The 27,272-nt window shown below is 43.8% G+C and overlaps 1 protein-coding gene across 2 annotated transcripts; it reads left to right on the forward strand.

Annotated features, from left to right (window-relative positions):
- The first annotated feature begins 880 nt into the window (after window positions 1-880).
- Window positions 881-26,877, forward strand: LOC112231961. 2 transcript variants are annotated; one of them, XM_042311873.1, is made up of 7 exons: window positions 881-1,384; window positions 16,222-16,352; window positions 16,535-16,708; window positions 19,729-19,887; window positions 20,267-20,378; window positions 20,703-20,830; window positions 25,629-26,877. In XM_042311873.1, the coding sequence occupies exons 1-7, from the start codon at window positions 1,090-1,092 to the stop codon at window positions 26,568-26,570; spliced, it is 1,941 nt and encodes a 646-aa protein (XP_042167807.1). In that variant the 5' UTR covers window positions 881-1,089; the 3' UTR covers window positions 26,571-26,877. The 2 variants fall into 2 exon arrangements, with proteins under 2 accessions (XP_042167807.1, XP_024254529.2); XM_024398761.2 differs by having other exon boundaries at window positions 20,703-20,803.
- The last annotated feature ends 395 nt before the right edge of the window (window positions 26,878-27,272 follow it).

Consider the following 27,272-nt stretch of genomic DNA (forward strand, 5'->3'; position numbering starts at 1 on the left):
TTGTATTCTGTACAGGCTTACTTATTTTCACTCTGTCATTTAGGTTAGTATTGTAGAGTAACTACAATGTTGTCGCTCCATCTTCAGTTATTCCTCTTGCACCAATTAAACTCTGTTTTAAAGTCACCATTGGCCTCATGTTGAAATCCCTGGATGGTTTTCTTCCTCTCCGGCAACTGAGTTAGGAAGGACACATGTATTTTTGTAGTGACTGAGTGTATTGATACACCATCCAAAGTGTAATTAATAACTTCCCCATGCTCAAAGGTATATTCAAGGTATGTGTTTCTTCTCACCCAGCTACCAATAAATGCCCTTTGCAAGGCATTGGATTACCTCCCTGGTCTTTGTGGTTGAATTTGTGTTTGAAAGTCACTGCTCGATGGAGGGACATTACAGATTATTGTATGTGTGGGGTACAGAGATGAGGTAGTTATTAAAAAATCATGTTTAACATGATTGCACACAAATTGCACGGAGTCACTCTGACTTGTTATGCAAATTTTTACTCCTGAACTTATTTAGGCTTGCCATAACAAAGGATTGAATACTTATTGACTTTAGACATTTCAGCTTTTCATTTAAATAATTTGTGGAAAAAAATATATAAAAACATAATTCCACGTTAACGTTATGGGGTTTTGTATGTAGGCCAGTGTAAAAAAAAAAATCTAAATGTTATTAATTTAAAAATGAAGACTAAAAACAAATTGTGGAAAAAGTCATGGGGTGTGAATACTTTCTAAAGGAACTGTATTTGTTGGGTGGTTGTGCAATTTCTTATTTCCCTTTTTTGTAAACGAAGTGTGCAATACACGCCCCGACCTGTGTCAGGCAGCAATACACAACAAAACGTCTAGTCTGCCGGAATACTACACGAAGAAAAACTAGTAAACGGAAGTGAGCAGTGACCAAGACTACCTTAGCGGTTTTATAGTTATTTCGACATTTATTAACTCAAAATAAGACATATAATTTCATAGCAACACCTACCTACCACAGGCAGTCTTTAATTCGCGTTAGGGACAGCACTTGGTTAATTGATGTGTTATTTAGGTAACGCTAGCTAGCTGCTAAGGTTAACTAACAATGGCTAACTGTAATGGTAACGTTATGGTTTTTCACACTCAAATAGCCTCCATCATGGAGGTGCTAGCAAACGCAGCCGTTGCAGAGATCTGTAAACTCGTAGACGACGACTATGCAGTGTGTCGTTTAGAAATAACTCAAAGCCAGAAAGAAAACAGGACATTGCGGAGGAAACTACAGCTACTGGAACTGAAGGTGTCACGGGAGCGCGCAGAGAGGACAATGCGAGAGCGTGTCCTCGGCAGTCGTCCCAGAAGTGTCAAGATCCTCGACCGATACAGAGGAATGGCAAGAGGTACCTTTAGCCCCGTTCCCCTCTGCGCATGTGTTTGGATTGTATACAATAATTAATCTGATGTGATTACTTGGATGTCTTGCAGAAAGTTGTTAGTTTACATCCTTGCCAATCTCAAAACTGACCGAGAACACATTTCTTTTATTTTGGGAGTTCGGTGTATATTTTCTCTCGTCAATAGCTACCAAGCATGAGATAATACAATTTCGGATTAAACATAGCGTGCCATGACTAAGACAATATTTTGAATCGGAAGATGGAGAAATATCCACCACTTTTATTCGTTGTTGAATTATTATTATTTACGGATTTCAGTCTTCGATGGTTCATAAATAGCGTTAATTTTTCCATAGTTGCGGTCCCTGTACAGCTATTACAGTGCCTTCAGAAAGTATTGACACCCCTTGACTGTTTCCACATTTTCTCAATAAATTGCATTGACTCACTGTGTGCAATAAGTGTTAAACATGCTTTTTGGATGACTACCTCATCTCTGTACCCCATAAATAATTATCTCTAAAGGTCCCTCAGTTGAGCAGTGAATTTCAAAAGACCAGTGAGGTTTTCCAATGCCTCGCAATGAAGGGCACCTTGACAAAAAAAAAAATTGTACAATCCACGTGTGCAAAGCTCTTAGACTTATCCAGAAAGACTTACATCTGTAATCACTGCCAAAGGTGATAATATGTATTGACTCAGGGGTGTGAATACTTATGTAAATTAGATAAACTCAACAATTAAGAGTTGACTCTACACATGGGATGATTTCACTGAACAAAAATATTGAATGATCCCCAATGATCCATCGCATCTCCCAAAAACATTTAAAAGAAACGTACCTTTTTCAGGACCCTGTCTTTCAAAGATCATTTGTAAAAATCCAAATAAATTCACAGATCTTCATTGTAAAGGGTTTAAATGCTGTTTCCCATGCTTGTTCAATGAACCATAAACAATTAATGAACATGCACCTGCGGAACGTTCGTTAAGACACTAACAACTTACAGACGGTAGGCAATTAAGGTCACAGTTATGAAAACTTGGGACACTGAAGAGGCCTTTACCGACTCTGAAAAACACCAAAAGAAAGATGCCCAGGGTCCCTGCTCATCTGTGTGAATGTGCCTTAGGCATGCTGCAAGGAGGCATGAGGACTGCATATGTGGCCGAGGCAATAAATTGCAATGTCTGTACTGTCAGACGACAAAGACAGCGCTACAGGGAGACAGGACGGACAGCTGATCATCCTCGCAGTGGCAGACCACGTGTAACAACACCTACACATACGATCGGTACATCCGAACATCACACCTACGGTACAGGTACAGGATGGCAACAACAACTGCCCAAGTTACACCAGCAGCAATCCCTCCATCAGTGCTCAGACTGTCCACAATAGGCTGAGAGAGGCTGGACTGAGGGCTTGTAGGCCTGTTGTAAGGCAGGTCCTCACCAGACATCACCTGCAACAACGTCGCCTATGAGCACAAACCCACCGTCGCTGGACCAGACAGGACTGGCAAAAATTGCTCTTTACTGAAGGTTGTTGTCTCATCAGGGGTGATGGTCAGATTTGGGTTTATCGTCGAAGGAATAAGCGTTACACCGAGGCCTGTACTCTGGAGCGGGATCAATTGAGGTGGAGGGTCCGTCGTGGTCTGGGGCGGTGTGTCACAGCATCATCGGACTGTGCCTGCAATGACAACAAGCTATCTCAACGCTGTGCCTTACAGGGAAGACATCCTCCTCCCTCATGTGGTACCCTTCCCTCATAGGGTCATTCCCCCCAGAAATGTCTGGGAACTTGCCGGTGCCTTGGTGGAAGAGTGGGGTAACATCTCACAGCAAGAACGGGCAAATCTGGTGCAGTCCATGAGGAGGAGATGCACTGCAGTACTTAATGCAGCTGGTGGCCACACCAGATACTGATGGTTACTTTTGACTTTGACCCCCCCTTTGTTCAGGGACACTGTATCACATGTCTTTGGAACTTGTTCAGTTTGTGTCAGTTGTTGAATCTTGTTATGTTCATACAAATATTTACTAGAGGTCGACCGATTATGATTTTTCAACGCCGATGCTGATTATTGGAGGACAAAAAAAGCCAATACCAATTAATCGGGCGATTATTATTATTATTATTTTTTTAAATCATTAAAAAAAAAAAAAAAAAATTATAAATGTATTTGTAATAATGACAATTACAACAATACTGAATGAACACTTATTTTAACTTAATATAATACATCAATAAAATCAATTTAGCCTCAAATAATGAAACATGTTCAATTTGGTTTAAATAATGCAAAAACAAAGTGTTGGAGAAGAAAGTAAGTGCAATATGTGCCATGTAAGAAAGCTAACGTTTAAGTTCCTTGCTCAGAACATGAGAACATATGATTCCCAGGTAAGAAGTTTTAGGTTGTAGTTATTATTGAAATTATAGGACTATTTCTCTCTATACCATTTGTATTTCATATACCTTTGACTATTGGTTGTTCTTATAGGCACTGCAGTATTGCCAGTGTAACAGTATAGCTTCCGTACCTCTCCTCGCTTCTACCTGGGCTCGAACCAGGAACACAACGACAACAGCCACCCTCGAAGCAGCGTTACCCATGCAGAGCAAGGGGAACAACTACTCCAAGTCTCAGAGCGAGTGACGTTTGAAACGCTATTAGCGCGCACCCCGCTAACTAGCTAGCCATTTCACATCACATCGTTACACCAGCCTAATCTCGGGAGTTGATAGGCTTGAAGTCAAACAGAAGAGCTGCTGGCAAAACACATGAAAGTGCTGTTTGAATTAATGCTTATGAGCCTGCTGGTGCCTACCATTGCTCAGTCAGATTGCTCTATCAAATCATAGACTTAATTATAACATAAAACACACAAATGCGAGCCTTAGGTCATTAATATGGTTGAATCCAGAAACTATCATCTCGAAAACAAGACGTTTATTCTTTCAGTGAAATACGGAACCGTTACGTATTTTATCTAACGGGTGGCATCCATCAGTCTAAATATTCCTGTTACTTTGCACAACCTTCAATGTTATGTCATAATTATGTAAAATTATGGCAAATTAGTTTGAAATGAGCCATTGACTCTGCGTGCAATGAACGCAAGAGAAGTGACACAATTTCACCTGGTTAATATTGCCTGCTAACCTGGATTTCTTTGAGCTAAATATGCAGTTTAAAAACATATATTTTTGTGTATTGATTTTAAGAAAGGCATTGGTGTTTATGGTTAGGTACACGTTGGAGCAACGACAGTCCTTTTTCGTGAATGAGCACTGCATCGATTATATGCAACGCAGGACACGCTAGATAAACTAGTAATATCATCAACCATGTGTAGTTATAACTAGTGATTATGATTGATTAAGTTTAACGCTAGCTAGCAACTTACCTTGGCTTCTTACTGCATTCGCGTAACAGGTGTGCTCCTCGTGAGGCAGGTGGTTAGAGCATTGGACTAGTTATCTGTAAGGTTGCAAGATTGAATCCCTGAGCTGACAAGGTAAAAGTCTGTCATTCTGCCCCTTAACAAGGCAGTTAACCCACCGTTCCTAGGCCGTCATTGAAAATAAGAATGTGTTCTTAACTGACTTGCCTAGTTAAATAAAGATTAAATAAAAGGTGTAAAACAAAACAAAAAAAATCGCCGTCCAAAATTACTGATTTCCGATTATGAAAATTTGAAATCGGCCCTAATTAATCGGCCATTCTGATGAATCGGTCAACCACTAATATTTACACGTTAAGTTTTCTGAAAATAAACACAGCCGACCGTGAGAGGACGTTTCTGCATTTCATTTTCAATACATTTCATGAGAAGCATTCTAAATTTGGACATTCTGACATAAAATGTTTTATTGTAAACATAAACATTGGGTGCCTGGAGAAGAGAGGATTTCCCATTATTGCATTTTTACCACCAGCCAATGTGATCACATCACACCAGAAAAGCTCTTGCAGCCTGGAGGTGTGTTTTAGGTCATTGTCCTGTTGAAAAACAAATCATAGTCCCACTAAGCACAAACCAAATGGGATGGCGTATCACTGCAGAATGCTGTGGTAGCCATGCTGGTTAAGTGTGCCTTGAATTCTAAATAAATCAGACAGTTTCACCAGCCAAACACCACCACACCATCAAATCTCCCCCATGCTTCATGGTGGGAACCACACATGGTGAGATCATCCGTTCACCTACTCTGTGTCTCACAAAGATACGGCGGTTGGAAACAAAAATCTAACATTTGGACTCATCCGACCAAAGGACAGATTTCCACTGGTCCGTTGCTCGTGTTTCTTGGCCCAAGCAAGTCTCTTATTATTGGTGTCCTTTAGTAGTGGTTTCTTTGCAGCAATTCGACCATGAAGGCCTGATTCACTCAGTCTCCTCTTGAACTCTGTTAAGTATTTATTTGGGCTGCAATTTCTGAGGCTGGTAACTCTAATGAACTTATCCTCTGCAGCAGAGGTAACTCTGGGTCTTCCGTTCCTGTGGCGGTCCTCATGCGAGCCAGTTTCATCATAGCGCTTGATGGTTTTTGCGACTGCTCTTAAAGAAACCTTCAAAGTTCTGGAAATGTTCCTTATTGACTGACTTTCATGTCTTAAAGTAATTATGGACTGTTTCTGTTTGCTTATTTGAGTTCTTGCCATAATATGGATTTGGTCTTTTTACCAAATAGGGCTATCTTTTGTATACCCCCCCCCCTTGTCACAACACAAGTGATTGGCTCAACTGCATTAAGGGAAATTATACAAATTAACTAAACAAGGCACACCTGTTAATTGGAATGCATTTCAGGTGACTACTTCATAAAGCTGGTTGGGAGAATGCCAAGAGTGTGCAAAGCTGTCAAGGCAAAGGATGGCTACTTTGAAGAATCTCGAATATAAAATACATCTTGATTTGTTTAACACTTTTTTGGTAACTACATTATTCCATATGTGTTATTTAAAAGTTTGTCTTCACTATTATTCTACAATGTAGAAAATAGTACAAATAAAGAAACCCTGGAATGAGTAGGTGTGTCCAAACGCTTGACTGGTACTGTGGATATAGATGTGTGTATATATAGAGAGAGATTTTTGAATTGCTCAATAAGTGACCAAACTATATATCTACAGTAGTGGCCAAACGTTTTGAGAATGACACAAATATTAATTTCCACAAAGTTTGCTGCTTCAATGTCTTTAGATATTTTTGTCAGATGTTACTATGGAATACTGAAGTATAATTACAAGCATTTCATAAGTGTCAAAGGCTTTTATTGACAATTACATGAAGTTGATGCAAAGAGTCAATATTTGCAGTGTGTTCAGCCTTCTTTTTCAAGACCTCTGCAATCCGCCCTGGCATGCTGTCAATTAACTTCTGGGCCACATCCTGACTGATGGCAGCCCATTCTTCCATAATTAATGCTTGGAGTTTGTCAGAATTTGTGGGTTTTTGTTTGTCCACCTGCCTCTTGAGGATTGACCACAAGTTCTCAATGGGATTAAAGTCTGGGGAGTTTCCTGGCCATGTACCCAAAATATCGATGTTTTGTTCCCCGAGCCACTTAGTTATACCTTTGCCTTATGGCAAGGTGCTCCATCATGCTGGAAAAGGCATTGTTCTTCACCAAACTGTTCCTGAATGGTTGGGAGAAGTTGCTCTCGGAGGATGTGTTGGTACCATTCTTTATTCATGGCTGTGTTCTTCGGCAAAATTGTGAGTGAGACCACACCCTTGGCTGAGAAGCAACCCCACACATGAATGGTCTCAGGATGCTTTACTGTTGGCATGACACAGGACTGATGGTAGTGCTCACCTTGTCTTCTCCGGACAAGCTTTTTTCCGGATGCCCCAAACAATCGGAAAGGGGATTCATCAGAGAAAATGACTTTACCCCAGTCCTCAGCAGTCCAATCCCTGTACCTTTTTATAAATATCAGTCTGTCCCGGATGTTTTTCCTGGAGAGAAGTGGCTTCTTTGCTGCCCTTCTTGACACCAGGCCATCCTCCAAAAGTCTTCGCCTCATTGTGCGTGCAGATGCACTCACACCTGCCTGCTGCCATTCCTGAGCAAGCTCTGTACTGGTGGTGCCCCGATCCCGCAGCTGAATCAATATTAGGAGACTGTCCTGGCACTTGCTGGACTTTCTTGGGCGCCCTGAAGCCTTTTTCACAAAAATTGAACCACTCTCCTTGAAGTTCTTGATGATCCGATAAATGGTTGATTTAGGTGCAATCTTACTGGCAGCAATATCCTTGCCTTTGAATCACTTTTTGTGCAAAGCAATGATGACGGCAAGTGTTTCCTTGCAGGTAACCATGGCTGACAGAGGCAGAACAATGATTCCAAGCACCACCCTCCTTTTGAAGCTTCCAGTCTGTTATTCGAACTCAATCAGCTTGACAGAGTGATCTCCAGCCTTGTCTTTGTCAACACTCACACCTGTGTTAATGAGAGAATCACTGACATGATGTCAGCTGGTCCTTTTGTGGCAGGGCTGAAATGCAGTGAATATGTTTTGGGGGATTCAGTTAATTTGCATGGCAAAGAGGGACTTTGCAATTCATCTGATCACTCTTCCTAACATTCTGGAGTATAAGCAAATTGCCATCATACAAACTGAGGCAGCAGACTTTGTGAAAATTAATGTGTGTCATTCTCAAAACTTTTGGCCACGACTGTACTTTTGGGACACGCATTGGGCTAGGCAACTAGTTCAAGAGCTATAAGAGGAATAGAGAGGATGGAAGAGCAAGAGGCCAGGTCCCAGTTTGAAGTAAGGACCCTTATAGGACGGTAGGAACATCGTACTTTGTCTGGCACCCGCTTTGTTCCTTTAATTAAGTACCATACTGTGTCACCAACGTTGTAGTGTGTCCTTGCGACATTCTTGTCATACTGCTTTTTGGCATGCTTCACAGACTGAACCTGAATTTCCCTTTCAATCTCGTGAGCAAGTTCCAATCTGTCTCATAGCTGTACAACATACTGTGGAGGGTCTTGGTGTGCTCATGATCGGGTTACAAGCCAGCCACCAGGTTGATGGGTTCTGTTACTTCTCTTCCAAGGAGCATCATATTCGGAGTGAACCCTGTTGAACTGTGCTTTATTGCTCTACAGGCTAACCTTTATTTAACTAGGTAAGTCAGTTAAGAACAAATTCTTATTTACAATGACTGCGTACCCTGGCCAAACCCTAACGACGCTGGGCCAATTGTGCCCCACCCTCTGAGACTCCCAATCACGGCCGGTTGTGATACAGCCTGGAATCGAACCAGGGTCTGTAGTGATGCCTCTAGCACTGAGATGCAGTGCCTTAGACCGCTGTGCCACATTCTTTGGAAGACTTCAGAATCGAAATTGGAGCCTTGATTGCTGTGGAGTGTCTTTGGGGCTCCATAGCGACACACCCATTTAGCTGTCAGAACTTCAGCCACTGTCACGGCTTGATTGTTGGGCAGAGGGTAGGCTTCCACCCACTTTGTGAAATAGTCTTGAATAGGGTTGCAATCTTTCTGGTACATTTCTGGAATTCTTCCATGGAGAATTTTGCTTAAATTCATCAAAAAAGAGCTTATAACAGTGAACCTTTGTGGGATACACATGGCAATTCAAGGTCTTGTGGCATATTTTGGTTAAACTGTCCCCAACTCAATGGAATTGCAACCCTCTGCATGCCCAGTGCATTCTTCCATCACATGTACAGCTGATTCTCAAGATCTTGTACACTAATGACATGCTATTGGGCCCACATTACTACACTGTCTGAGCCAAGGACTATATCCTTTCTGGTAAGTTTTGATTACAATACTGGGTGGGGTGAATATATTTTATATGACATACATGATTTTTTGTTAACTAGTACATAGTAACAGGAAAATACCGTACATACAGTGAGGAGAACAGGTATTTGATACACTGCTACACTACTCACCTCGTGGGGCATCAATGATCATGAGGAAGGTGAGGGATCAGCCCAGAACTATATGGCAGGACCTGGTCAATGACCTGAAGAGAGCTGGGACCCAAGTCACTAAGAAAACCATTAGTAACACACTACGCTGTCATGGATTAAAATCCTGCAGCGCACGTAAGGTCCCCCTGCTCAAGCCAGCGCATGTCCAGGCCCGTCTGAAGTTTGCCAATTACCATCTGGATGATCCAGAGGAGGAATGGGATAAGGTCATGTGGTCTGATGAGACAAAAATAAAGCTTTTTGGTCTAAACTCCACTCGCCGTGTTTGGAGGAGGAAGAAGAAGGATGAGTACAACCCCAAGAACACCATCTCAACCGTGAAGCATGGAGGTGGAAACATCATTCTTTGGGGATGCTTTTCTGCAAAAGGGACAGGACGACTGCACCGTATTGAGGGGAGGATGGATGGAGCCATGTATCGCGAGATCTTGGCCAACAACCTCCTTCCCTCAGTAAGAGCATTGAAGATGGGTCATGGTTGGGTCTTCCAGCATGACAACGACCTGAAACACACAGCCAGGGCAACTAAGGAGTGGCTCCGTAAGAAGCATCTCAAGGTCCTGGAGTGGCCTAGCCAGGCTCTAGACCTGAACCCAATAGAAAATCTTTGGAGGGAGCTGAAAGTCCGTATTGCCCAGCGACAGCCCCGAAACATGAAGGATCTGGAGAAGGTCTGTAAGGAGGAGTGGGCCAAAATCCCTGCTGCAGTGTGTGCAAACCTGGTCAAGAACAGGAAACGTATGATCTCTGTAATATTGTACCAAATATTTAGTTCTGCTTTTCTGATGTATCAAATACTTATGTCATGCAATAAAATTATAATTAATTACTTAATCATACAATGTGATTTTCTGGATTTTTGTTTTAGATTCCGTCTCTCACAGTTGAAGTGTACCTATGATAAAAATTACAGACCAAGCTTACAAGTTTTGTAAGTAGGAAAACCTGCAAAATCGGCAGTGTATCAAATACTTGTTCTCCCCACTGTGTGTGTGTGTGGTGTGTGATATATATATATATATATATATATATATATATATATATATATACTGCTCAAAAAAATAAAGGGAACACTTAAACAACACAATGTAACTCCAAGTCAATCACACTTCTGTGAAATCAAACTGTCCACTTAGGAAGCAACACTGATTGACAATACATTTCACATGCTGTTGTGCAAATGGAATAGACAACCGGTAGAAATTATAGGCATTTAGCAAGACCCCCCCCAATAAAGGAGTGGTTCTGCAGGTGGGACCACAGACCACTTCTCAGTTCCTATGCTTCCTGGCTGATGTTTTGGTCACTTTTGAATGCTGGCGGTGCTTTCACTCTAGTGGTAGCATGAGACGGAGTCTACAACCCACACAAGTGGCTCAGGTAGTGCAGCTCATCCAGGATGGCACATCAATGCGAGCTGTGGCAAGAAGGTTTGCTGTGTCTGTCAGCGTAGTGTCCAGAGCATGGAGGCACTACCGGGAGACAGGCCAGTACATCAGGAGACGTGGAGGAGGCCGTAGGAGGGCAACAACCCAGCAGCAGGACCACTACCTCCGCCTTTGTGCAAGGAGGAGCAGCACTGCCAGAGCCCTGCAAAATGACCTCCAGCAGGCCACAAATGTGCATGTCTGCTCAAACGGTCAGAAACAGACTCCATGGGGTGGTATGAGGGCCCGACGTCCACAGGTGGGGGTTGTGCTTACAGCACAACACCGTGCAGGACGTTTGGCATTTGCCAGAGAACACCAAGATTGGCAAATTTGCCACTGGCGCCCTGTGCTCTTCACAGATGAAAGCAGGTTCACACTGAGCACATGTGACAGACGTGACAGAGTCTGGAGACGCCGTGGAGAACGTTCTGCTGCCTGCAACATCCTCCAGCATGACCGGTTTGGAGGTGGGTCAGTCATGGTGTGGGGTGGCATTTCTTTGGGGGGCCGCACAGCCCTCCATGTGCTCGCCAGAGGTAGCCTGACTGCCATTAGGTACCGAGATGAGATCCTCAGACCCCTTGTGAGACCATATGCTGGTGCGGTTGGCCCTGGGTTCCTCCTAATGCAAGACAATGCTAGACCTCATGTGGCTGGAGTGTGTCAGCAGTTCCTGCAAGAGGAAGGCATTGATGCTATGGACTGGCCCGCCCGTTCCCCAGACCTGAATCCAATTGAGCACATCTGGGACATCATGTCTCGCTCCATCCACCATCGCCACGTTGCACCACAGACTGTCCAGGGGTTGGCGGATGCTTTAGTCCAGGTCTGGGAGGAGATCCCTCAGGAGACCATCCGCCACCTCATCAGAAGCATGCCCAGGCATTGTAGGGAGGTCATACAGGCACGTGGAGGCCACACACACTACTGAGCCTCATTTTGACTTGTCTTAAGGACATTACATCAAAGTTGGATCAGCCTGTAGTGTGGTTTTCCACTTCAATTTTGAGTGTGACTCCAAATCCAGACCTCCATGGGTTGATAAATTTGATTTCCATTGATAATTTTTGTGTGATTTTGTTGTCAGCACATTCAACTATGTAAAGAAAAAAGTATTTAATAAGAAATATATATATTTATACATATATGAACCTTTGGGCAGAATTAAACTTGGTTAATGCTTTTCTAGAGTCTGAGTTATTTACTCTGAAAAATAAGAACCTAACAACATGGCACTGAAAATAATGGATATACTACAAGAGAGCCAAGGAAGTGGTTAGGTATGTGAAGGGTCATCAAGTTCTTGCAGCAATCTACCTCACCAAGCAAAGTGAGAAGAATAAGAGCACCACAATGAAGCTGCTCAGCAACACCCATTGGGGTGGTGTTGTCATCATGTTTGACAGTCTCCTGGAGGGTAAGGAGTCTCTCCAAGAAATGGCCATATCACAGTCTGCAGATATGCACAGCCCCATCAAGAGGATCCTCCTGGATGATGGATTTTGGGAGAGAGTGGTAAGTAGCCTGAAACCTATAGCAGTAGCCATTGCAAGGATTGAGGGAGACAATGCCATCCTGTCTGATGTTCAGACTCTGCTTGCAGATGTAAGAGAAGAAATCCGTACTGCCCTGCCCACTTCACTGTTGCTCCAAGCAAAGGAAACTGCAGTTCTGAAATACATCAAAAAGCGTGAAGACTTCTGCCTGAAGCCCATACACTCCGCAGTGTACATGTTTGACCCCAAGTATGCTGGCAAGAGTATCCTGTCTGGTGCAGAGATCAACAAGCCCTATGGTGTCATCACTACCGTGTTTCGCCACCTTGGCCTGGATGAGTGCAAGGTTCTTGGCAGTCTGGCGAAGAACACTTCCAAGCAAGGGCTTTGGGCTGGAGATGCAATATGGCAGTTGTGGCAACATATCTCATCAGACACCTGGTGGAAGGGATTTTGTGGATCTGATGCTCTTTCCCCTGTTGCCACCATCATCCTCCAAATCCCACCAACATCCACCTCAGAGCGCAACTGGTCCTTGTTTGGGAACACACAAACCAAAGCCCACAACAGGCTTACCAAATACAAGGGTTGAAAAATTGGTGCCCACCCGGGCAAATTTTAGGCTTTTTGAGTCTGACAAGCTATCCTCAACAAGGTTGGAAAGTGACAGTGAAGATGAGGCCTCAGTCTGATGTTCAAGAGGTGGACATTGAGGTTGTCCAGGGAGAAGACATGGAAGCCTGAGAGGAAGACAACCAAAGCTTTAGTTTCTAGTCTATCATTTTACCGATGTATGTTGAAAAGGTTTTTTGGGAGATGCGATGGATCATTGGGGATCATTCAATATTTCATTTTGTTATTCAGTGAAATCATCCCATGTGAAGAGTCAACTCTTAATGTTCAATTCGTAACTAAATTGTTATTTTTTTTATTTCTATTGGAAGGATTTAATAATGTGCAGTTATGTCTAATTATAAGGTAAAAGGTTTGTTTGTTTCCATATGATATCGTAAATATATCCAATGTTTTTAAAAAAAACATTTAAATGGTATTAATATTAATTTGTTAATATTTTTGTTAATTCCCATTTATTTCCCACAAAGCTTTCACCTCTGAATATTCCCCAAAATGTGCAACCCTAGTCTTGAACAACCAATAAGTAGCGATTGTAGCATTCTGTCTCATTCATGGGGCCCATTAGATCAATGGTGATCCTCTCCTTAGGTACTCCCAAGCAGACAGTGCTTTGTCTGCAGCTGGGCATTTGTGCATTCCACGCCAATGTGACCACCTACTGGGCCGTCATGCATCTGCTTCATGATATCTGTCCCGAACACACGAGGTAGGAGTATCTGTGGGTAAAACACTGCGCCTTCGGTACAGTAGAAGCACCATAAGAGAAATGAGACAGTCTCATAAGAATTCTTGACATAGTCTCTTCCACTGGCTCCTATATGCCTCAGTCGCTGGCCCGACTGGCGACACAGGCCCCCCACGATGGCCGTTCCTGACCTTCCTCGAGCCATCTCTTCACGGGGCCCATGTCAGTCAGCCATCTGAGCTTGACGTAATTCCTCAGTAGTCAGTCCATGGAACAGAACAGTGAGGCTAATCTTTTCTACGTCCGACGTGTCATCTTCACTGTCCCGATGACCCGACTCCACGTTGAAGGCAGCTCCAGAAGCTTTAGGGAGTGCAGGCTATAGGCTGGGGTCTCCTAGCCCCACTGAGCAGAGCTCCATAAAAGTAGCTTCCACAGCATTATCAGCTATGCTGGGGCTGAGGTCAGACAGCACTTCCTGGTACCTGAAACGGTCATTATTTTGGGTAGGGTCCTGTATAGTGCAGGGGCAAGTCTGGTGGCAGCGCCTCCTGGACAGGATGTCAGCATTTGTGGTGGCGTCCTGCATGATGTATGACCTTGAAATTATACTCCAAGCTTCTCGAGCCACCTCGCCAGTTGACCTTCTGGTTCCTTCATCCTTATGAGCCACCGAAGGCTGCTGTGGTCGGTGCGCACGATGAAGGGTCTTCCAAGCAGGTATTGACGGAAGTGTGTAGTAAACTCCACTACTACCAGTAGCTCCCTCCGTGTGATACAATAGTTTTGCTCGGTGGAGGACAGCCGCTGACTCCCGTACTCTAGAATGCATTCCTCACTGGGACAAGACACCTCCAATGCCGAAATTGCTGGCGTCTGTAGAGGATGAGGTCGCCGCTGTTGAGTGGATAGCCCAAGACGGGCGCGGTGGAGGGTAGCTTTCATTTTTTTTGAATGCCTCCTGGCACTCTGGTGTCCACTGGAAATGAGCATGCTTCTTTGTAAGCTCATGCAGGGGCTTGGCTGCAGCAGCAAAACCTTTGACAAAACGTCGGTAGTACGAGGCCAGGCCAACGAACTGACAGACTTCTGAAACGCAGGTAGGCTGGGGCCATTCTTGGACTTTCAGAATTTTTGGGGGATCTATGGCGATGCCGTGTTCAGAAACTATGTGTCTAAGATAGGTTACCTGTCGGCAGAAGAGACAGCACTTGGAGGGTTTCAATTTCAGGTTGGTTTGGCTTAGCCGATTAAACACTTGTGCCAGGATGATGTCATCAAGATGATAAAACATTTAATAGTATAACTAGGCAAATTCTCATTTACAATGACAACCCACTGTTCCCCAGTAGGCCAACTGCCTTGTTCAGGGGCAGAACGACAGATTTTTACCTTGTCAGCTCGGGGAATCGATCCAGCAACCTTTCGGTTACTGGCCCAATGCTCTAACCACTAAGCTACCTGCCGCCGGTCTCTCGTTGTATTCTGGCCAGGACGCGGTCCATTAAACATTGAAACGTCGCTGGTGCATTGCAGAGCCCAAAAGGCATCACATTTCACTCAGAGGCCCTTCCTGCTGCAGAAAGCGGCCGCCTTACCGTCGCTGGGAATAAGTTCTACCTGCCAGTAGCCTGACGTTAAGTCCAAAGTGCTAAACCATTTGGCCGTCGACAGGGTATCTAGAGTGTTTTGGATACGAGGAAGTGGATATGCATCCTTAACAATATGCTAATTTAGAGCCCTGTAGTTCACACAGACAGTATGGCTGGTCCTTTTTGCGTACCATAACTAATCGGCGAAGCCCAGCTGCCGTGGCTTGGAGAGGCTACTCCAGTTTCAAGACTTTGCTGGTCTGCATTGAGCTGTTTTTCCTAATGTCCATTCAAAAAAGTATAAGTGAGGAGGAACAAATATAACTGAAATGAGCATAAGATTGTAAAAATGTAAGCAAGTCATGATGACCAGCCAGTGCAAGGAATGAAGACAGGTGCCAGTTCTGCATAACTTTCCTCTTATTAAATCAAATGCAGCTCGATTGAATCGTGTAGGCTAATATTTTTTCTATCATTATTTCTCTCTCTCATGACGGAGTCATCTTTGAACAACATGATCTTGCATTGACACTGCCTTCTCACAAGGGAATTACCGCAGCAGGCATTGTCTTATGTCAGAGCGTTGTCATGGAAAATATTAATGCTGTCAACTAACAATCAGCAACCTTGCAGTAAATCCGTCTGCATAATGAATGTTGAAATTGCCAAACGCCCAGTCTCTTTGAAAATGACAGGACTGGAATGTTAGCTAAGACTGGTACCGAGACTAACTCCTGAGCAAAGTGTGTCATGAATATGAAAATATGTTCTAAATCAGGGGAGGATGGATAAAAATCCACTTTTTGGGGCAGGCTTGGCACACTTTGTTTAAGAGCTATTGAAGATAGCATATATATAAATATTTTAAAAAGGTATGGACTCGTTTAACTCCCCTGAGTTCTGCAACCAAATTGTACGGCAATGTTTGCAAACACAGAAAGGGGTCTATACCGTTGAGCAGGCAGTAGCTAATCTAACAACCTATTTTCCCACAATCACTCTCTCAGGTGAAGGACATCTCACTGAAGGCCACAGGAGCTTTGTGAAGCCAGCAGGACACAGCACATGGACAGATGAACAACCAATCACTGTTGATGAGGGGAGTGGAACCTCAACCCAGCACGTTATCGTGATAGAGGTTAGTGGAATAGTGTTGCATTAAAAATGTGTTACTTTGTAAATCAAATGTCCCCCCAGCTATTCACTTGCTTACATGTACATCCTCATTTATCTGCCATAGGGGAGCTTGTGAGACTTCTCTTCAACATTGTTATCCAATTCAACCATTGTACCGATAATAACCACTTCTTTTCTTGTCAGTCTGCAGATGCAGAAGCTGCAGGTCCTGGAGTCAAGCAGGAGAGGACTGAGGGACAGAAGGACACACGGCACAGCAGAGACATCCAGACTGGAGAGTCTGGTGCGCCCCCTGTAGCCACGGAGAATCCCACTACCACCCCAACACAGCCCAGGACCCGACACAGCATCACGGAGGTCAGTGGAACGCAGAACGTCGTTCTCAAGTCAGCGACAGACACCAAGACGTTAACTGTAACACACAGGCTCTTACACACAGGTTCTGGCCACATATCAGAACCAGAGAGACTGGGGGTGCGGAGACTGGGCTGTCCTCCTGCCCCCGGCTCAGAGTGTTTACCAGTATTTCACCAAAGCCAGAGGACGGTTCATTCAAGTGGTCATGGTGAATCGTTAGACTCTGGCAGTGATGATCCGTCTTGTTCTTACACTACAGAGATGGACCCTGGCAACATGCCCTTGTGTTTAGAGACACAGACTGATCTGTCTAGAGGGGACTGGAACCATTACAGTAGTAGTGTATACTCTGAAGGGTGCCGAGATAAGAAAGGGGAGGGTCTAGTCGTAGATGAAGTGACTGTGAAATTGGAGGGTGACGTTGCCCCCACATGGAATGCAGATAGTAACCTAGGAGATGGACACTCACAGGGCAGAGATTTCTTAGATTACAGGGAAAACTTAGAGACATTTCCAAATGTTGCGACTCACTCTCCTTTACACTTGTTTAGGGATCACGACCCAGTGTCCACATCGATGGTTCCTTCCGATTCAGACAGCCACGTCCTTTTCGATCAGGGTTTGAACCCAAATGACAGGGCTAGAGCCCAGGCTCAGGGAGGGGGAGCCACATCAAGCAATAGTAAAGAGAAACGGTTCAGCTGTACCCAGTGTCACATGCGCTTCACCGAGGCTGGCACCCTGAAAAGGCACAAGAGGGTACACACAGGGGAGAAACCCTACAGCTGTCCCCAGTGTGAGAAGAGGTTCTCCCGCCAGGACCATCTAAAGATGCACCTGAAGATCCACACGGGAGAGAGGCCATTTGCCTGTACGCACTGCGGGAAGAGGTTCTCAGAGAGGAGCTACCTCAAGATACACCTGCAAAAAAACCATTCCACTCCATAACATAGAAAGTAATCATTCCACTCGTTAGCTTCTGATATTTAGATTAAACCCTGTATTGAAGGTAGATTCAGCAAGATGACGTACAGTGCCTTCGGAAAGTATTCAGACCCTTTGACTTTTTCCACATTTTAGGTTACAGCCTTATCTGAAATGTATTAAATAGTCCCCCCTTTCCATATGGACACACAATACCCCATAATGACAAAGCAAAAACAGGTTTTGAAATTTTTGCTAATTTATTAAAAATAAAAATATGACATTTACTTAAGTATTCAGACCCTTTACTCAGCACCTTTGGCATCAATTACAGCATCGGGTCTTCTTGGGTATGACTCTACAAGCTTGGCACACCTGTATTTTGGGAGTTTCTCACATTCTTCTCTGCAGATCCTCTCAAGCTCTCAGGTTGGATGGCCAAAGAGTTCAATCTTGGTTTCATCAAACCAGAGAATCTTGTTTCTCATGGTCTGAGAGTCTTTAGGTACCTTTTGGCAAATTAAGTGTGCTGTTGTGCCTTTTACTGAGGAGTGGCTGCAGAGATGGTTGTCCATCTGGAAGGTTCTCCCATCTCCACAGAGGAACTCTGGAGCTCTGTCAGAGTGACCATCGGGTTCTTGGTCACCTCCCTGACCAAGGTCCTCCTCCCCCGATTGTTCAGTTTGGCCTGTTGGCCAGCTCTAGGAAGAGTCTTGGTGGTTCCAAACTTCTTCCATTTAAGAATGATGGAGGCCACTGTGTTCTTGGACTTTCAATGCTGCAGAAATGTTTTGGTACCCTTTCCAAGATCTGTGCCTTGACACAATCCTGTCTCAGAACTCTACAGACAATTCCTTCGACCTCATGGCTTGTGTTTTGCTCTGACATGCAGTGTCAACTGTGGGACCTTATATAGACAGGTGTATGCCTTTCCAAATCATCTCCAATCAATTGAATTTACCACAGGTGGACTTCAATCACGTTGTAGAAACATCAAGGATGATCAATGAAAACAGGATGCACCAGAGCTCAATTTCGAGTCTCATAGCAAATAGTCTGAATACTTATGTAAATACGTTTTTTAAATGTAATCTTTTTCACTTTGTCATTAGGGGGTATTGTGTGTAGATTGCTGATGATTTTTATTTAATCAATTTTTAGAATAAGGCTGTAACGTAACAAAATGTGGAAAAAGTCAAGCGGTCTGAATACTTTCTGAAGGCACTGTAGTAGATGCATGCACAAAGTAAACCGCAGTAATGGATCAATTTCCACAACAAAAAAGCGTGTTGAAATGCAAGGCCCAGACATTGTGGAATATATAAGTCACATTTAGAGGACAGCAGGTAGCCTAGCGGTTAAGAGCTTTGGGCCAGTAACCGAAAGTTGGCTGGTTCGAATCTAAGAAATCTGTGTGCCCTTGAGCAAGGCACTTAACTCTAATTTCTCCTGTAAGTCGCTCTGAATAAGAGTGTGCTAAATGACTTAAACATGTAAAGGTAAAATGACAAACAGTATAGCATAAAAAGTCTGTTACATATTGTGTTTGTACTGAGTAGGCTATATGATGTTCACAAATGACTATTTCATTACTTCCAACTACTTTTTATCCCGAGACACTTTTAATGAGAAAAAGAATGCAGTTCATCAAGTTCATGTTGATTTCTAGTTGAGATGTGTGTATGTGTGGTTTTCATCTGGTGTATTTAAAGCTTGTTTATGGTTAATAAACACAAAATGTGACACTTCATTCCAAGACTTTCATTGAGACTCTTTAGTATACATCACATCTCACCCTATTTTGCATACACCTGACAGCGCTTTATAACCAATATACCAACACATACCTACATACTAAAACACCTACTGTACACGTCAAAATAATTTAGTCAGGTTTGTCTGACTTTTGACTAGCTGACTATTTACCCACAACATCATATTTATATCCACCATGATGGGCTTAACAACAATGAAGTCATTCTGTAACTACAGTATAGGACTCAGACGTAGTGGGGATGGGTTAATACTCCATGGTGAAAGTGTCTGTATGTACCTGAGGGAGTGTATGTCTAATCTGTATCACCTGTCTCTTCCAGGAGGGTTCAGAGGTGCTGCTGGTGAAGGAGGAGGGGTGTGAGGAGAGTCTGGGGAACCCTGAGGGGACCATGGTCATGGAGGACAACGAGACTACACCTCCTCTTGAACCCACAGAGGAACCAGCTGAGCAGCACAGGAACACACACAGTCTCACTGAGGTGAGCCCTCTGTAAACTACAGTCTGAATTATATTAGGTCAGGGCCCAAATCCACAAAGACTCTGAGTAGGAGGGCTAATCTTTGATCAGTTTTGCCTTTTAGATCATAATGAATGAGATTATATGGAAAGATCCTAGATCAGCACTCTTTGTGGATACGGGGCCAGGTCTTGATTCATTTTGTCTTAAGTGTGGGACCATGCCTTTGAATTATCAAACCATTAAAGAGTGTAAAGTAATCAAATCAACTAATACTTTTGCATAGTAACAATTAACTAAATGTTGCATAGTACTCATACCCCAATCAGAAGATGCTCCATAGCAGGGTGCTCATATCAGATTTCTGATCCAACGTCCTCTCACTCTGTATCTCTTACAGTCAGAAGACATGGAGGATGGGAAGCCTGACCTGCTACTGGTCAAAGAGGAGACGATAGAAGACGGACCAGAGAGCATTGACCTGCAGAGTGGACTAAAGATGGGGGCGCAAGGTAAGAGTGAAATACATATAACCCATATTCTTCCGACAGCTGACATCGCTTCTATGCAAGGACCATCCCTCATCAGTCCTGGAGTAATCGTCTCACTATCTGACATATGACGATGCCTATAGTCTACATACAGTAACAGATCTTCAAAAGGAAAATTGATGCGCCAGGCAATTTTTTTCCTCATTCATAAAATAAAATCAATAGAACGTATGTTTACATACAAAAACACATTATAATGGCTGAACTTGACCAGTTAATTTACCAAAATGAAGTGAGTTTTCCCTGTCATGTTTGGAAAGTCTGTTTTCTAACCTCTTCCTGCAGGTGGTTGGCTGGAGGCTAATAGAGGAGACTGGGCAGCCATCTTGGATTCCCAGACCCAGACCGGTGCAGCCAAGAGCCCAGGGGACAACATCACTGAGCAGGTCAGGACCAGAGGTGACATAGTGGAGGTCAGTGGATGGGACTGCGTCCTCAACTCAGGCTAGGGAATAACATATTAACCACAACCAGAAACACAGTCGAAAAACAAAACAACATCCGTACTTGACAACAGACTGCGGGGACGAGGAGACATAGATTTGGTCTGCGGGGACGGGGGTCAGTATGCAGCAGGAGAGAACAGACACAGACTTGGCTAGCGATGCTCCGTCCTGCTCCTATAGTTGTGATTCAGAGAGACTGATGGTGCCTCACGTTAACCCCCTAACAGGTGCTGCCTACAGCCTGCCTTCTATAGGATCTATCAACCGGAACACAGACCCTGCGACAACACAGACACTCCCTGGCCTTCGTTCTCCTCACACTCTCCTAATGTTAAACCAGACCTCAGACTATGCCAGTGGCTCAACACTAAATGGCTACACAAGCCCATTGACAGTATTAGTAACGCCATCAGTAGATCCGGTGGCAAAGAGAAGCGCTTCCCGTGTTCATTCTGTGGGAAAGCCTTCAGTTTCCCCAAACAGGTGGAGATCCACCAGAGCAGTGTTTCCCAAACTTGTTATAGTCACATACTCCTTCAAACATTCCAGCTGCGTACCCCCTTTAGCACCAGGGTCAGTGCACTCAAATGTTTTTTTGCCATTATTGTAAACCTGCCACACAGACTATATGATACTTTTATTAAACATAAAAATGAGTGAGTTTGTCACAACCCGGCTTGTGGGAAGTGACAAAGAGTTCTTATATGACCAGGGCACAAATAATAATAATAAATCTTGCTCTTTATTTAGCCATCTTACATATAAAACCTTATTTGTTCATCAAAAATGGTGAATAACTCACCACAGGTTAATTGAGATGGGTGTGCTTGAGTGGATGCACATAACTCTGCAATGTTGGGTGTATTGGAGAGACTCGGTCGTAAATCATTTTCCACACACAGTCTGTGCCTGTATTTAGTTTTCATGCTAGTGAGGGCCGAGAATCCACTCTCACATAGGTACGTGGTTGCAAAGGGCATCAGTGTCTTAACAGCCCGATTTTCCAAGGCAAGAAACTCTGAGTGCAGCCTTATCCAGAAATCTGGCAGTGGCCTCTGATTAAATTTGATTTTCACAGAACCGCTTATTGCAATTTTGATGAGGCTCTCTTGTTCAGATATCGGTAAGTTGACTGGAGGCAGGGCATGAAAGGGTTAACGATTCCAGTTGTTTGTGTCATCCCCTTCGGGAAAGTACCTGCGTAGTTGCACACCCAGCTCACTCAGGTGCTTCGCTATATCACATTTGACATTGTGCGTAAGCTTGAGTTAATTTGCACACAACAAAAATCATACAATGATGGAAAGACCTGTGTTGTCCTTGTTAATGCAGACAGAAAAGAGCTCCAACTTCTTAACCATAACCTCAATTTTGTCCCGCACATTGAATATAGTTGCAGAGTCTCTCTTATCCTAGATTCAGGCGAGAAAAAACATCATAGGCCAGTCATGTGAGAAACTCGTCACCATGCAAGTGGTCAGACAAGTGAAAATTAAACTTTAAGCTGGTCTCTCAATTAAAAAAAAAAAGTGTCAATACTTTACCCCTTGATAACCAGCGCACTTCTGTATGTTGTAAAAGCGTTACATGGTCGCTGCCAATATCATTGCATAATGCAGAAAATACGAGAGTTCAGGGGCCTTGCTTTAACAAAGTTAACCATTTTCACTGTAGTGTCCAAAATGTCTTTCAAGCTGTCAGGCATTCCCTTGGCAGCAAGAGCCTCTTGGTGGATGCTGCAGTGTAACCAGGTGGCATCAGGAGCAACTGCTTGCACGCACGATACCACTCCACTATGTCTCCCGGTCATGGCTTTTGCGCCATCAGTACAGATACCAACACATCTTGACCACCAAAGTCCATTTGATGTCACAAAGCTGTCCAGTACTTAAAACAATATCCTCTCATGTTGTCCTGGTTTCCAGTGGTTTGAAGAGAATGTATTCCTTAATTGACGTAACGGACATATACCAAGAGCTGTGACAGGCCCGCCACGTCTGTTGACTCATCCAGCTGTAACACATATAATTCACTGACTTGTAAGCAAAGCAGTAATTGTTTCAAAACATCTCCTGCCATGTCACTGATGTGTCGTGAAACAGTCGTTTGATGAATGCATTGTCTGTATAGTTTTTTTGGGCCTTTTCCCCCAGCATTGTCCCAGCCATATCTGCAGAGCAGGAAGAATTAAGTCCTCCACAATAGTATGGAGCTTGCCTGTCCTAGCCACTCAGTAGCTCACCATATAAGATGCGTCTAGCCCCTTATTAATGCATCTGTTCCTTTTATACATGGCAATTTGATTGAGAATAAAGATGACATGTTTCGTTTCTAAATGTCTGCGCAAGAGTGAAGTCGTCCCGTGAGAGAGTAACGGTTAATGTGATTGGATGTTAATTATTTGACTAGGCTACCTGTAGTTGACATTGTTGTTATTTCGCAATGAAAACGAGGCTACTCAGGCAGGAAATAAACCTTATCCAAATGTATAGCCCCGTTGGAAAATATACATTTACGGTTTGAAAATGTGAATCACATTTTTATTTGGAGTACCCCAGTTTGGGAATACCTGCACACGGGGAACAAACCGTTCGGCTGCCATCTGTGCCAGGCAAATGTTTCACACTTGTCTAGATGTGGCAGCGGAGAAATCCTACAGCTGCACCCCAGTGTGAGAAGAGGTTCTCCTGCCAGCACCAGCTGAAGAATCACCCGAAGGTCCACATGGGAGAGAAGCTGATCGCACTGCGGGAAGAGGTTCTCTGGGAGGAGCTACCTCAGGATACACCAGCAGAAAATGCACACGGCCCATGTATAGAGTATAGTGACATGCAATGTAGTACTAGTTAGTTTGTTGTTAATTTGGTTGATTGTGGATGTAGTAGGGAACTGGTTGAGGTGAACTGAGGAAGGAATGAGTATGATGAGGCCGAGTAGATATGGTGATGGTTGGTGTGATGTCTGTAAAAATGTTTCACCGATTAAGTGTCATGTTTACTTGACAAAGTAGTGAAGATGTGTGTGATGAACCTTTTCCAAAGTATTCTAAATTGTATTTTATTAAACGAAGATACAGAAAAGTCTAATATCGAGAATGTACTCAGGTTCTCCCTCAGAGGCACAACCCAGTTTCCCTTTTTATAAAAAATAGATTAAGACAAAAGAGGAAGATACTGTATACAAGTGGAAGATACTGTATAAATGGGTCTGTGTAGGAGCAGATCGGGTTCACATTATTTAGGTAAAATGCCTAATGCATAGTTCTAGTAGCCTATCAGAAGCTCATATAGCTATTCAGGTCTAGCAAAGGCCAGGTCTGAAACCAAATACGGAACACAATGTAAGAAATACAGCATGGCTACAATGCATGGTTTAAAGATGAAAATGCAATTGGTTTTGCATGAAGTGCACTGAGAATCTCACTGCAGATAGGTACTTATCACAGTGGGAGGTCGTTCCTTCTCTTGCAAGAACCAAAGTGGTACCTGCTGCGTGCCGAACCGGTAGCGACGAACCTGCCGTTTCTACTTGCAGAATCATAATGCTCGTCATTGGCCAACAACTTGACTTTGAGCCAATCCGAGAGCACGAACTGGGGGAGTAAAAGGACTGACAACAAAACGGGGGGAAATAGGGCATTTTCTCTGTACATCCACGGTTAAATGTCATGAGCCAGTCACACTTCATATGCAGTGTAAACTATTGGATGTTAACGTTAGCTAGCTAAGTGCACAGACGCAATGCATACAACAGTACATACTTCCTCCCAGCAACCTAACCACTGTAGCTCGTAATGAAAGCAAAATGGATTAGTTACCATGAAACAGCTACCTGTGTTAGTGCAGTGTCCTTAGCTAGCTATATTGTGCTAGCTAGCGAATATGCTAACGATAGCTAAATATTTGGCCATGGTCTGGTACTGGCTGTCGACACTGTTCAGAGGTACTGTCGGCAGGCAAACGTTTGACAATCCTACCGGTGTGTCTGAGCGTTCACAAAAATCAATACAATCAGCAAAAAGTAACATACCGTTTCTTATCTGTAACCCACACGGAATGACTCAAACGGGCTAGTTACACATTATCAGTCTTCCCTTTTGAGAGAAATGGAGCATGTCATGTACTTCATTTATGAATAGCGACAGTAACTAATCTGCATTACAATAGTCAACGTAATGTCCAAAACAGTTCTTCAAAACAGCGACGCAACGCATGTTCTCACACACACACACTGTATCGCCGTCTGTCGGTTGTAGCTCACCGTGAAGCAAGAATACCGGACCGATGACCATTGTCTAACTGCGCGCAACACTGCTTGAATAACACGCTTTTTAGCAAAGCGTGGACAGTGTTGGCCAAGTAAGAGAGACTGCAGACTGCCATACTGTTTCCCTTTAATTTTCCGGTACCAAGTAGGGTCGGGGTCTGACCCCAAACTTCTACCTGGTTACATTAACAGTGAGAAAATACATTTTACTTGTCACGTATCATTTTGTGCGATAACTTGATTCTTTATTTGTATTTTTTGGGACTCAGTTTCTCTTATCTCAGTCAAACCAAAATATTATACTTCATTCTTAAATCAACACACATGGAATTGTTTTAATAATACACACCAATGGCTCCAAATTGTTACGGTACTTATATCACAATATTAGAGATGGGCTTGGCTGTGGTTAACAGTTTATAATTTCATGTTTCTGTGTGTACAGCAAAGAGTTTTTTATATAAACCTTTAAGCTTTTCTGTACAATCTTTTTTTGCAGTCTGCAGTCGAAGAAGATCTGCTGATATCCAGTGTTACTGGTGGGGGAGAGTGGACCTCTGAAGCGGCTGATCACCAACCCTGGCCCCGGATCAGGATCCTGAACCAGGAGCCTTCCCTCTTCCTTTCTGGGTCAGAACCAGGACCCAAACGCGAGTTTGAGAGACTCCACCACCACACAGAACACAACCAGTGGACGGGTGGACTGAACAACCTCAGTCCTGGTGGTCATCAGAGAGACGGAGGCTCCAGTCAGGGATCCAGTCTGCAGCCCAGACCCTTCTCTTCACAGTCTCAGTGCAGGGAGGAAGCAGGGCCTGGCGCTGATAGAGAGAGATCCACCTTTTCATATGATGCAAACACCATAGTATCCATGATGAATAGAGCAGGTAACCCTGGGCTTCAGCCCTCACAGAGAGTGGTGGGAGACCACCCTGGTGGTAGTCTTTCAGGAAGTCGGTCTTCTCCTTCAGGGTCTCATCTAATGTCTGGTGACTGGGTTCATAGAAGACCTGGACCTAACCTTCCTCAGCTGCCTCATGGTAACCCCACGAATGCAGACAGGGTCAGGATAGGTGTTCACCAAGAGAGGTACCTAGCCTATAACACAGCACACAATCCCAACAACACTCAAACAATGGCTAGAGGAGGTAGCTCGAAGTTGGCTCAAGGAGGTAGCTCGAAGTTGGCTCCTACTTCTCCCTCTACCTCATCTGGTGTCATTGGGTCACAACGTGGTAGGCCGAGCATTAAGACGGACGCCGACAAGCCGTATGCCTGCCCCACATGTGGAAAGCGCTTCGCTCATGCGAACTATGTGAAGCAGCACCAGACTGTTCACACCAAGGAGAGGCCCTTCATGTGCAAGCTGTGTTACAAGAGCTTCTCCTTTCAGAGTAACCTTATCAAACATAGGAGTGTCCACAATGAGGAGAAGTCATAGCCGTGTGGCTTAAGATGTATACAGGGGATGTCTGGGAACCATTCTTTAGCTGACATATTATAGTTATCATGTGAAGTGTCTTGCGGTAAGAGGGTTTTTTGGATTACTAAGTCTCTCAGCGCTGTTAAATGTCAGTCCTGGAGGGCCAAAACCCTTCTGGGTTTCATCTTCTTCTAATAAGGGACTAATTTAGACCTAGGACACCAGGTGAGTGCAATTAACTACGAGGACTGAACAGTAGTTAGTTTTGTACTAAATAAATAGGTGAGCAAATTTGTTAATAAATGAGATATCATGTTGTCCTTTTGATGTGTTGATTTTGTATTTGCTTGTTTATCATTTTGAATTCAAATTGGCCTTAGTCTCCTTGGCTTCCTTCAAACCTATAGGTGTCTGTCCTTGCCAACCATTCCTTTTAGGTCATTTACGGTAATTTTTCTAAACAAGCCTGCTCTGAGCTTGAAAGGTACTGATCATGGCCTTTTCTCAAATCTCTGGAAGACTGAAACAGGTTTCCCTCAAGCATTTCCCTGTATTTAGCACCATCCATCATTCCTGACCAGTTTCACAGTCCCTGCCGATGAAAAACATCCCCACAACATGACGCTGCAACCACCATGCTTCACTGTGGGGATAGTGTTCACGGGGTGATGAGAGGTGTTGGGTTTGTGCCAGACGTAGCGTTTTCCTTGATGGCCAAAA

This window comes from Oncorhynchus tshawytscha, linkage group LG34 (genome assembly GCF_018296145.1).
Source record: "Oncorhynchus tshawytscha isolate Ot180627B linkage group LG34, Otsh_v2.0, whole genome shotgun sequence".
NCBI classification, from domain to species: Eukaryota; Metazoa; Chordata; class Actinopteri; order Salmoniformes; family Salmonidae; genus Oncorhynchus; species Oncorhynchus tshawytscha.

What these genes read in the sequence shown, in the direction of transcription:
- LOC112231961 (XM_042311873.1), top strand. Translation starts at nt 1,090, where the DNA reads ATGGCTAACTGTAATGGTAACGTTATGGTTTTTCACACTCAAATAGCC. An exon ending in ATACAGAGGAATGGCAAGAG is followed by an intron (nt 1,385 to 16,221) that starts GTACCTTTAGCC and finishes TCACTCTCTCAG; the next exon opens with GTGAAGGACATCTCACTGAA. An exon ending in ACTAAAGATGGGGGCGCAAG is followed by an intron (nt 20,379 to 20,702) that starts GTAAGAGTGAAA and finishes CTCTTCCTGCAG; the next exon opens with GTGGTTGGCTGGAGGCTAAT.